Here is a 13,672-nt window from a genome sequence, read left to right as displayed (position 1 = left end):
TGTTTTACTTGCAGTATTATTCCATTCTTATTCTTGCTTACAGTATCGTGAACTTCAGACTTGAAACACATACTCCTTAATTACGCATTGTCGTGACGAAGTTACACGCACCAACATTTATTCTGTGCTAAATGTTCCATTTCTTACTAAAGTCTTTACCTAGCATAAAAGATTTGACGTGAATTGTAACTAGTACAAAATAAGTTGAAATATTTGATACCTCCAAATTCGTTTTATTTTTTAAAATGATAGATATAATACATACAATATTAAAATACAGCGCTTAAAGATAAAAGAAATATTCACATATTAACAATGAAAAGTGCACAGTCTATAAACTTACACCTTTTTTCTCACTTTTCATCTGTGCATTTTAAATTACCTTGTTGCTATAGTGTTCTACATTAATAAACCTGTGTATTTGGCTATTGTTAGATAAATAAAAAAAGAGTGAGCGTGTTTTGCTTATAGCAAGGCTACATCGGATTATCAGTGGAGCCCACCAAAGGGAATCGAATCCCCTGATTGTAGCGTTGTAAGACCGTAGACTTACCGCTGTACTAACGGTTAATGATAGAAAATAAAGAGAGCTACAAAGTTGTTTTAATATTCTATTCATTAAAATTCAGTTTTTATTAACATTTTACAATCTGCAGACTATCTTGGAGAAAAAAGCGAATTTATAAAGTTAATGGTCCTTAAAAGAGAGTAGATTCAGAGAAATAGGTAAACCAATGCCAATTGAGTCAGATTCCAAGGGCAAACGAACCACAGTTTAACAGAACCACAATGGTGCTTTGTGTTTTTACATAGTATTCTTTTTACGTTGCTTATCCAATGTAATTACATGACTTAGAACGTGACATCGTCAAAGTTATGAACATTTTAAAGCCAATATTTACATGAGTGCGATGTGCATCCATCTACGTTGGTATTATTTTACAATTGTAAGTGTAATATATTAGGCTTTAAAGTCTTTTTTTAAATAACATAAAATACACACTTTCTAATTTAACTTGTATTTTTGTTCCTGTTGGCTAGGTAATTGCCTAAAAGTGGTCTTTATTAAGAATACTAAGTGCCAAGCGCAAGTCCCACAAACTAAGATTCATGGGCTATCAAAACTTTGATAGGTCTGCCACACTTCACTGTGAAATGTAAAATGTTATTTACAATTTAAATAACCCCGATATTAATGCAATGAATCTATTATCATACTAAATAATACAACTGTCTGTGTTACAAAGATTCTCACTAGAGATTTGGATAAGATTTATTATGACTGAACACGAAATGATGGTGGGTATTAGATATCACAGATGTAATTTTGTTTTTTGTATTATAATTATATATCATAGTATTGTGTTTCTGAAATTATTTTATGTCAGTACTTCTATTACACACTGTTTATAGTAAGTTCTGTAGTATATAAAACAAGTATATCAGCGAATTATAGATGCCTGGCTGTTAGTAAAGCCCCTCGCTAGTACAGCGGTATGTCTACGGATTCACAACGCTAAAATTAGGGGTTCGATTCCCCTCGGTGGGCTCAGCAGATAGCCTATGTGGCTTTGCTATAAGAAAAACACACACATACACTGTTAGTAAAAATACCTCAAAGAGGGCTTAACCAAACACGATTCGAACTGACACTGGAGTTTAAATATGTCTGTTTATATAAACATGGAAATAAATAAACAGAATATTTTCAACTATTTAAAATACTTTATTTTGCACCTTTATTAAATCCTACGCCTAACCTTAAAGTCTGACAATAAGAGTAGTGTTAAGTCCAGACCCTTCCACCAGGGCGAGGGAATATGAAGCTGGGGAAGTGAATCCAAATTCGACAAAATGAAAAATACTGTTTTCAGGGACAAATTTCCCCTTTACACCCCTAGAATTCAACACTTCAATGATAGTTCATTCGAAATATCTCAGAATAAGATATTCTAGCAAGCTAAGTTTTCGGTCTATATTATCATTACGTTTATGGATATGCAGATTAATGTAAATTTTCTATCGGGCTGGATATCAAATCTCTATATCTACTAATAGTGTAGTTGAGTGAGCTTTAAGTAATTTTCAAGTGTTATTATGCCGTTGCATTAGACATTTATCTATTTGTGAAAATATCAGTATCGAGAAGGATTCAAACCAACAGCCCACAAGTAAACAAGTGAAAAGTTTGTTTGCTTGTGTCCAAATTTTTAAGTTTAAACTGTTTGGAATTATGCTATTTGAGCAGACAATGTAAACTAAAACCTTTCTCAGTAAGATTCACATCCAAATCTTAGTTTTAAAGTTTGTTTGAGGTATTCTATTTCCAGTATGTCATTTGTTTAACGTCTTAATCTTAAAACGGGAACATATCAGAGCTTGGCTTTAGAAAGGAGCGATAAAAAAAATGCAGGTCAACGCGGCTTCCTAAAGGAAAGAAAAAATTAAATATGGTTGAATTCAAAATCCTGCTCAACAGGTTATGGAAATCGAAGCTTTGCTTAATAGTTATTTCTAATAAACTACTTTTTTTTCACCAATAAAACTGTCCAGAAATCATTGTACTCATTTTAGTACTGAAACAGTGTTTACAAATATACATAAGAATTGTTTTTATAAAAATACATCTGCACTAATAAAACAACAAATATGTTTGTTTGTTTTAAATTTCGCGCAAAGCTACACAAAGGCTATCTGAGCTAGTCGTCCCTAATTTAGTAGTGTAAGACTAGAGGCAAGGCAGCTAGTCATTACCACCCACCGCCAATTTTTGTGTTGCTCTTTTACCAACATATAGTGGGACTGACCATCACATTATAACGCCCTCACGGCTGAAAGGGCGAGCATGTTTGGTGCGACGGGGAAATAAATATCTAAACACATATTCAGAATTTACCAACTTAATCTAGTTCACACAATTGTTGTTCAAGGAATTTTTAATAGAAATAACATCTCTAGGACTGTTATACCTGTTGTATCCTAGCCGACATGATGAGTCCTGGTACTGGGAGAAAGCCCTCTTCGGAACTGAATATAACAGATATGATGTGGCTGACATAATATTACACTCTTTTGTACTTTTACTAATTAGTTCTTATTAGAAATATGTACAGTGTCACTTACGTAGGCCAAACAAGTGAACCTGTGGTAAAAGCTACACTACTACAGTTTACGAATCGTGGATTGAATTAAACAAAAAATAGTACCTACAAAAATAGAACTCACATTCTAGTAGGGGTACGCCATCTATTAGATGTAACTTCTATTCGCAAGCCTCAAACATGAAGTAAAACATAATATTAAAAAACAGATACATTGGATCAATCCCAAAACATTTCACATCTAAGCACCATTTATCATGTGCAGCAAATTGTGGAAAGTAATTATTTCATTTATTACGAAATATACACAAAACTATCGAATCAATGCAAAAATAAATAAGTTATTACGATGATGAATAATACTTAAGTTATGATGTTGATATGCAAAAATAAATAAATAAGTTATTACAATGAGGAATAAAACTTAACTTCTGAAGTCGATATTGTAAGTTGATATGCAAAAACAAATAAATATATTATTACGATTAGAAATAAAACTTAACTTCTGAAGTTGATATTGCAAGTTGATATGCAAAAATAAATAAACGAGTTAACGATGAGGAATAAAACTTAACTTCTGAAGTTGATATTCCAGTTCTAATAATGGAAATACATATTGAAACCTGAGATATCTGGCAATAACTAAGTCAATAAATGAATTCTAAACTTACCCTTAAAAATTCTTTAATAACGTATAAATACATGCATGCACACATACGTGTGTTTACAAACTTAGCTTGCTGGTTATTTAGCATTTTCCGCTACAAGTATCCTTACATATACAGCTAGATGATAGCTAAGAATAAAATATTTTTCATGAAATGTATGAGTTTGTTATTCTCAAAGTATTTCTTCTTATACATTGATGTAAAGGTCAACAAACTCTGTTCTAAACTAGGAAAATATCAGTCTACGTATGTAATAAGTTTATTCTGTATCTAAATCATGCAATACGCATATAAACTACTGCTACATTTTGTGCTTTTGTTTTACCCAGAATGAATTAGTTTGGGTTAATTGTGTTTGTATATATACCTGTGCCCGTGCATGTGCGTATTTCTAGAATGTATTAGCTACATATAAACCACACAAAACAAAGGTGTTTACATATAAGTATATATATATATATATATCAATAATTCTAGAATTGTGTTCATAGATAGTACACACAATATAATTTTGTATATTGCTCGTCTATTACATTACCAACTTAATAACGTGTGCTAGTCTGTTTACAAAGGTAACGGTTTGTTTATTTGTTTTTTAATTTTGGGCAAAGCTACACGACCCATCTACACTACTCGTCCCTAATTTAGCAGTGTAAAACTAGAGAGAAGGCCGCTAGTCATCATCACCCACCGCCAACTCTTGGGCGGGCTACTTTTTTATCAATGAATAGTGAGATTAACCGTCACATTATAACACCCCCACGGCTGAAAGGGCGAACGTGTTTGATGTGACGAGGATTCGAACCCACGACCATCAGATTACGAGACTATCGCCTTAATCATCTGGCCATGGCGGGTTCATAGGTAAAGACTTGTCCAGTTTTGCTCTAGTTATTTTTATTCAAGCCAAAAAATAAATAATGTGCACATGGTTAAAAACTGGTGTTATTTACATCATAAGTTTGTCAGTATCGATGAAAGTAACTCAGAAATAGCTGAACAAAAAAGTTCAATTATTTGTACATTATGTTAATAAATTAATCTAATGGAATCTATATCGCACTACAGTAATATTGCACATATGTTGCAATGTGTCTTCGTTAATCTAATGTAATTCTAGTGTCATACAGCATAGTTTCAAGATCCCTGTCTCCGAAGAACAAGTAATCTTCTGTTGTCTTTCAAAATTAGTAGAGCACACATTTTATTATAAGAACAACTAAACCATTTTAAGACAATTTCAGGCTAATCCCCTTCACAAGAAGATGTCTTCGAAATAAATTATACTTTCCATGGTATCAGAAATAACATAAAATATTTCCAGTAACATCACTCAAGAACCAGATTTTACTGTATTAATCTGACACTTCTGTTTTGGGAAGAACCAGATTTTACTGTATTAATCTGCCACTTCTGTTTTGGGTTTTAATTCAGGTATGAACTTATTAGCGACTATTGTAACTATGTTTGGGAACTTAATATGATGATGATATTATATGACTGTTCTTATGCTACAAACCCAAACTAAAGAAGATAAAGGTGAAAGATAGACTAAAATGTCTTATTTTAGTTTCATTATTCTAATAAATATTAGCATCACCCTGTTCCCACTTTTTCTATTTCGCAGGTGAAAAAAAAACAAAAAAAAACGCCGGAGGACAGTAAACACAAAGAAGGAAAGTTTCCTGGGTCATACCCGACCACCACCTGTCGCTGGCTGCAAGAGGCCATTGCACTTCAAAGAAAAGTTATACGTATTCATACGTTTATTGTCGTTCAGGCCACAGCTAAATGCGTTCTTTTAATTGGTTGCCTTTTACATTCAATGCTAAAAACGATTGCAAGTCTAATTTAGTATGTTCTTAATTTTACCGTTTGAATTAAGATAGTAATACAAACTGAAAGATGTTCTCTACTACACAGAGGCTTGAAACGTTAAAATGTGGAGAGTTATATCCCTGCAATAAACACAGCACATTTAACCCACAGGACAGGTTTGCGCTTAACAACAAACAAACAGAGTAATAATAGGTGAGTCCAAATCAAATATTATTTAAAAATGGAAATCGCTTTAAAATATTTCTCGTTCATATTAATAGGTTGATCTTATATCGGTACAGTTAAATGTTATCGAGTTTGTAAATGTCACGTGACATTACTATTCTATACACTCTTAGTTCCCTATTGGAACAAGACCTTGAATTCTTGAACTACGAACAACAATGTTGATAAATTAATAAAAAGAAATCTAATCTAACTGGCTTGTTCAAAATTCACACAAATTTAAGAAACCGGTTAGCCGAATAACTGGAGTTATAAAATATAAGTTTTGTTTTATAACCAATTTTGCTTCACATGAACATTATTTCATATCCAGTTGAATTAATTTTTCTCCGTCAGGAGGAAATCTGACTTAATAACCCCGATTTTTTTGTTTTAATTTCTGATAAATTTTATCTCTTGGTTATCATTAAGTAATGACTAGACTATTATTATTCTACTCGTGTGTCTCCTGACAGAGTAATCTAAACGTTCAAGTTGGTTTATGAAACGAACAGTTACAAAACTTTAATGTTGATGATTAGAGTGATACCTATAACCAAACAGATATAATTTTCTGAAATAAATACATTTTTAAATTAATTCCATTATGTGTTTCGCCTGTGTTATTTGCCCACATTAAGATAAAACAGGAAAGAATTTTTCAATTAAATACAATTTTAAGTTAGTTAAATTATGTGTTTGCCTGTGTGTTCAAGACTGCTGACGGCCATCTTTGAGTAGAGTTAACGATGAAACAGATAGGAGGTTTTGAAATAAATAGCATTTTAAATAAAGTATGCTATGAATCTCGCCTGTGGTTTAAGACTGATCTTTGCCTACAGCCATCTTTGAGTACGGATAACAACTTTTATAATTATGTGTGTGTATATTTGTATATATATATATATTATTTATTAAACTTTTTGTTACGATGGTAAAAAAGAAAGTTAAACATATAATATTTCCTCAGTTTTAATTAGCTGTTTTACTGTATTTTATAAATTAACTTTTGATGAGAAGTAAACTAACTCTGAAGATAAGGAACTAAAAATAATTTCTAATTTAAGGAACCTAATTTTTTTAACTTACTAACTAGAAGTAAGTAATCATAATAAGGAAATACGCAGTAGAACTAAACCTGGTAAGTGATTATGATGCGTCAATTTTTTAATTGAATTCTTGCTATTAACGATAATATGTATATACATTTTTGCGAAAATAAATACATTTTAATGAAATTAAATAGTAAAATAAGTAAAAATTACAAAGAAGAACTGCGTTAAAAACAGCAAATTCAAACCTCTGAATAATTATATTAGTTTGTTATAACTCAAAAAACAAGCCTAAACAAAAACAAATAATCCCACATTGTAACTTGTGCTCTGGGTTTGGTTTGTTTTGAATTTCGCGCAAAGCTACATGAGGGCTATCGGCGCTAGCCGTTCCTAATTTTGCGGTGCAAGACTAGAGGAAAGGCCGCTAGTCATCACCACCCACCGCCAACTCGTGGGCTACTCTTTTACCAACGAATAGTGGGACAGACCATCACATTATAACGCACCCATGGCTGAAAGGAGGAGCATATTTGGTGTGACGGTTTACGCTGGGAACTTTTCAGTTAATGCAGCGTTTGTTGAGTAACAAAATCAATACTAAACGATAAAAAAACAGCAAAGCGATGATAACGAAGCGTACAAACAAATATTGTGCGAACATTTGAAACATAAAAATGTGAAAAGTAGTACGTCACAGAAGGAATGAAAAGTTCTTGAGTGGAAAAAATAAACGATTCGTTGTTGTCGTTACGTAGTGAAATTATTTTTAGACATTTCCTGATAAGTGACTAGGATAACATGTGCTGCTGACCCTGTCAAAATGTATATCTTCCAATTTATTGTCGAATATAAAAGCATGTAGTTAAGCATAACCAACAAGTTTTTTAACTATTAACGAACATAACTTTACATCTGTTTTATGATAGCTTAAAAAAATTGGTTGTATACTTATCACAATTAGTGTATTATAATACAGGCTCGAGACTACAACAGAAATATGTATAGAGAATAATCGCAGTACAATAGGCATTACTGCAGATAACATACGTTTATACAAGTAATAATCATCAGGTGTGCAGTCAACATTTACCTTCTTCCGCATATGGACGTGTTTAATAATTCACAACCTACAATACCGGTTTTAAAACACCGAAGCTGAGAGGATCTTGAATGGACATTGACCCGGTAGAGGTCGCCTTTACGTTGTTTCAAGCAGGACCTGCTTGCCTTTATTAGTCGGGTTCCAAATATATTTCACTTGATACATCTGCTTTTTTTTTTTCTATTTGTTTCGAGTTTGGAATTTTCCACTTCCTTTCACCCAGCATAAATTAATATTTAAATAAATTAAACTTGATGTTAAATTCTAAGCGTAGAGACAATATAAACCAATTTCCTAAAGATGGGCTGTTGAAACATGTAAACTTTTTTTGTATATGCCTTTTTTTTATCAAGTATGAACTTTCTTGTCAAGAGATTCTAGATATATTTTGTTAACGCAGACTTAAACAAATAAACAAGATCGATTTTTTTTTCAAACATAAGGACTGGCAACATAAAACATAATTTAATACATATTTTGAAAACAGTTTATGTGTGTTTAACTTTAAACCTCTTCTTACGATAAGAAGTTTGTTGGATTAATGATCTTTGTGAATGAAGGAACAATTTCGTATTATATACAACAAATATCCACATGATGTTGTTTGAAATTAAGCAGAAAGCTACACTAGGGGGGGCCTTTATCTCGATGTGTCTCTCCCCAGTGTGCAAACTTACAAAGCTAGAATCCGGGTTTTAATACCCGTGGTGAGCAGAGCTCAAATAGCTCTTTGTGCATCTTTGTGTTTATATTTAAAAACAAAAACAACAACAATTGAGATTAATACAAAAAAGCTTAGGCAGCTCTAACAAAAACTCAGATTTTAAAGTTATAAATGCTGCTACACACCAAGTTATATTTTAAACTTGAAAATTATGAGCTTAGAGAGTTTTACAACTCTAACGATGCTTCATTAGTTGGTGGCTTATTTGAATTTGTCAACTTAATTAATCAAATAGCTTATATAAAACTGTACCTAAAATTCAAAACGTAAGTCTCCAAATCGCCACAAATAGATAAAAACATTACATTATCCAAGTTTTCCCACCCATCTAAATCTTTTTTTCTTTTAATTTATGTTTAATTCATTTATACATACAAACATATTACGCGTATTTTTATTTTAATGTGCTTCCCTCCAGTGGGTCAGCTTATATGTGGCCTTATAACACTAAACATTGCAACATTGGATTTATATATTAGTGGTGGGCAAAGCGCAGAAGGTTTATTGTGTAGCTTAGTGCTTAACAACAAAGAACAATTTAATGTGGTTTTTGTGTTTTACAGAGGTTGTGTTTTATTTCAAAAGCAGGATACGATATGAACATAGAGCTGCAAAAGGTTGGTTAAACATAGAGATGTAAAAACACGTCCATGTTACTTTTCTGTAAAACTCCATGTAACAATATTTCTAAAGATCATTAGTAACCCTAACTTGATCACCGTGCTTAAAAGGGAATAACACAAATTACGTGTTATTACTCTCGAGTTTTCTGTTTGGCCAATCTTGAAGAAACGTTAGTGAACAGTAATAGCTCTTTTCATATTCAGATTGTTAAAAAATAAAACAATAATTGCAGTATATGTTTTGGCTTGTGTATTAATTCTTATTTAAATGGAGACTTTTTTAAATTGCAATAGCGATAGTCATTCTGTTAAGCCTTAAAGTAATATTCATAAAGAAAAAAGAAAGTTTAATATGTTATATAGAAATACAGTTACATCAGGGTGTGTAAACGGGATCAGCTGCATTACATTTCCCCTTGCTTTGTATGGTCCGAGTCTTAGTTATTTGGACAAGCTAGTCCTTTTAAAGTTGAGTCCACTCTCCTTACTTAAAGACACATCTATATATCCATTGGAGTATTTTCTCCAAAATCAAACCATTTCGATTATCTTTTAATGTTCTTTTTCGGTTGAGTTTTATATTAGCAACGTGCTTTTCTGTACACAAGTACAACTATATGTTAGTATACGTAACTGGTTACTGTTATATATTAATCATTATGATGGGATTTCTCTGTTGGCAGTTTATGTAAGTAGTAAATGTAATGTATAACAAAGAAACAAGTAAGGGTATTTTATTTTTTAAGAAATAAGTTGCAGCAATATGAAAACAATAAACGCACAAACAAAAAACGTTCTTGCATAATGCAAGTTTTCCTATCGAAATATTAATTTCTTTGGTGTCAAGAAAATTATAAGTTAAGTTTCGTAAACGTGTCCGCCTACTATTAACAATCTAGTTGATTAAACTCGAAAGTTTTTTATTATTTTCTAAGAGATCCTGAAACCAGCCAAGGTGAGGGTGCCACAAACAATTTACAGGGGTGGTGGACCAGACAGGGGGACAGTCTGGAGCGTCCCCCACCTGGCAGGAAGTGGACATACCCAGTCTTCTGTCGTTATGGGAAAGACATTGGTGGATAATGCAGAAAAGCCAGAGTCTGTACTTTCTCAACCAAAATCCACAACAGGTGATGTCCCCGGCAATGGTATTTATGGTTATCAGTACTTTCGGCGCCTCTGTCGCGACCGAGGACTCCTGTTTGAAGATCCTGATTTTCCATCGACTAGCAAAGCTCTATTTGGGAAGAACAAGGCCGTATCCTCCCACATAACGTGGCTGAGGCCATACGTGAGTAAAATGAAATCACTTATATAATGTAATTAATTACACGTTCTTTTAGTTTGCTTACATTTTGAGATCCTGCTGATAGGAAACCAGTTCTCAAGTCATTGTTCATTTTGTAAAATATAATTAGAATCTTCTCTGTGACAGAATTTGTAACGAATGACTACCTGTATAAGCTGTCGTCCGGGTTTAAGTCATTGGAACAAGCATGGTTGTTGGTTACACACTGTGCCCACACTGAGAATATGAGGATTCCTAGTTTGCGTCGCGTTGCTGGATAAAAAAGGCCCTCCACCATTTCTTTCAGAGTTCGCTAGAAGTGTGACAATTAAATGCAAATTTTCAATCAGACTAGAGCTGGCAGCAGGTCTATCAATCAGAAATAGAGAAGATCTTTATAAAGATAGCCTTTATGTAGGTAGCATTGTGCTAAATTCTAGAACAAACAGGTTTTTCACAATCTTTGTTGTCTATTATATTCCTTTGAAACTGTATAACGTTGACACTTTTTAATAAACTTTATGTTTGAACAGTTTTGCAGTGGAGACGCGTTTTGTTTCACATTTTGCGTGCGAAGCTACAAAAATGGCTGTTTGCACACAGCCAATCCTGATTTTGAACTGACCGACTAATGGAAAGCAGCTAGTCAACAGCATCTCCTGCCAGCGCTTGGGCTACTCTTCAGTGACTGACGAGTGCGATTTTAACGTCATTTTCACTGTGCCCCCATATCAAAAAGTGAATTTTTTGCAGCAGCGGGTTTCGAACCATAGATTCTCAGATTCATATTACAAATACTTTAATCACTAGGCAACGGCTGATCCTATGTGAAAGGAAAAGTGTGGATGAAGTTTTGAGCAAAGAAAGTGAATGTTCTTCACTTTCTTTAAAAGCACTTTAATTGGACGAGACGTATGTGAGACTGTTAACCGTTGTGTCGATCTTGTTTTCAAAGAAAAGGAATGTTTTAATAATTTCAGACAACTGTTGAAATTTGTCACGAAAAACTATTTTGTTTGGTGAATTTAAAGAACAAATTAATGAAGCCAGAATAAGGTCTAATTTATCGCCTGTGGCCAATGTTTTCATGAGAATAGTGGCTAAGAGATTGTTCTAACCATTTATTTACAACAGTTATACATACATTTGTGATGTCCAAAAATAAAATAAAAAATCGAACTTTATCATATATGTGTATTATAAACATGTTAACCTTAAGTTCACATGTGAACGCCAACATTGTTTTGGTCTACCCGTTCTTGTTACATGTTGTCAACGAACAAGGACGCTTTAACGTCGGGCGTTATCATAAACCCAGCTGCACCATACTGTACACCCACTTTAAGAGTTTTGTTCCACTTTTTAGTTTCAAAGCAACTCTTGTGAAGTATTTTACGTTTCGCGCCCAACACAGTTTCACATATTCTCTGGAACTCTTACAGAGGGAGTTTCACAGACTAAAAATCTGTTTTAAACCACAACTCCTTCTATAACTATATTGATTATACCCCCATTAAAACTTTTCCATAACTACGTCTAACCTAGTTACTGAATTAGAACTTCTCTACGTTACAGTTAATGATGTCTCTACTGAACACAGGCTCACACCCACTAATTTTGAAGAAACTACACATCATGATGAACAGACTCTATAGACAAGTTCACTTTCAATTTCTCTTCAAATTGTTACTGAGAATTCAGAATCTTTTTTCAGGTTTAAAGATTTCACTCAGTTTTCTCAGCAGTCTCGAATTATCTATGAATTCTGCTGCCAAACGTGTGGGTGCGTTTATGTCGGATCGACTATTTGAAGACTTGGAAATTGTTTAAAATAACATTTTAATCCTAGCTTCAAATAAAAAGTAAAAACATGTCTGGCTAAAAACATAAGTCGAGAATTATATTTGTGTTTGCTACATAAAAATTGTAACGTTACAACTTATGTAGTTAACGCAAAGTTTGTGAATAATGGCTACCTTTTCCGGAAATAATATAGATATGAACATCTCAATATTCAAGCCAAAATTCTTTATTTGCCTACATAAGTTGTGGTCTTGTATAAGCTGAATTCATGTGTAATATCTATATAAATTAGTTCAATACATTTCGGAAGAACAACGTGTGTGAAAACTCTTAGCATGCATCTATTTCCGGTTCATATGTCGATCAATACATATTTGCTGTACAATCGTCACAATTCATAAATTAACATAGTTCCCAGTTGCTTTCTTCTATCTACCTTCTACAAAGCATTTTCTAAAGAGATAGAATTATTTCAACTCATATTTTATCACAAAAATAAAATACGTCATTGATAAAAAATCAGTACATGACTACATACATCCATCCAAATCAAGTTTTGTTGAGTTTACTGCAAAATATTTGCAAATACTTATAGTCCAATAAAGAAGGTATGTAAGGGATAAGAGAAAACTTTCTCTTGCTTCATAACATAGCAGTCAATACAATCTGTCATGCCAATCTCGGTGACGTTTTCTGAGGGTAGTGATAAACCTTTTTACGTCAGACAAACATGACAAACAACTCAGACAAAAATAGCAAAGACCAATATATGTTTGGCCTGATTTATATATTTCATATTAATATACTTCAGGAAGACGTGTATACAAAAATTAAATTGTAAGGGACAATGTAGCACAAGTACACAAAAGAAAGTTCGTGGACTTACACGAAAAATTATTATTTTTTTTATAAGTCAACATCCGCCAACATTTACTAGAAGATTCGCCCTGGGTGTTTGGAAAGAATGGAGTGCACACTCCTTTCAGCATGTTAGGTTGTCAGAATTCGCTTTCGCTGCCAACAGTCTTTGAAAATTGTACATTTCTCTAAGATATTACTTACCAATTTAAACTGTTACAGCTGGGATCTGGCAAGTTTATTGTGGTTTGCTCTCCAGAAATTGTACTGTTCCTCAGCTAAAAAGATCTAGCAATTATCAAAAGACAGTAGACCAAACTCTCACTATCAAATATCACTTGACAGCTCTAAAAGTAAGCGATACAACATCGTTTCTCTTGTTCAGAGTTCAATCAAACAACTGACCA

The 13,672-nt window shown here is 33.0% G+C and overlaps 1 protein-coding gene across 1 annotated transcript in view; it reads left to right on the top strand.

Moving 5' to 3' along the window:
• LOC143255848 (calpain-9-like) overlaps positions 1 to 13,672 on the top strand; it is a 79,903-nt gene that overhangs the window by 23,832 nt on the left and 42,399 nt on the right. Inside the window, exon 2 of the mRNA XM_076512170.1 lies at positions 10,252 to 10,607. Within this exon, the coding sequence (XP_076368285.1) occupies positions 10,377 to 10,607 (231 nt within the window). The 5' untranslated portion in view covers positions 10,252 to 10,376. The remainder of the gene's footprint in view (positions 1 to 10,251; positions 10,608 to 13,672) is intronic.

Source organism: Tachypleus tridentatus, chromosome 7 (genome assembly GCF_004210375.1).
Source record: "Tachypleus tridentatus isolate NWPU-2018 chromosome 7, ASM421037v1, whole genome shotgun sequence".
NCBI classification, from domain to species: Eukaryota; Metazoa; Arthropoda; class Merostomata; order Xiphosura; family Limulidae; genus Tachypleus; species Tachypleus tridentatus.
Note: the sequence above shows the minus strand (reverse complement) of the source record. Positions and strands in the feature narration are given on the sequence as shown.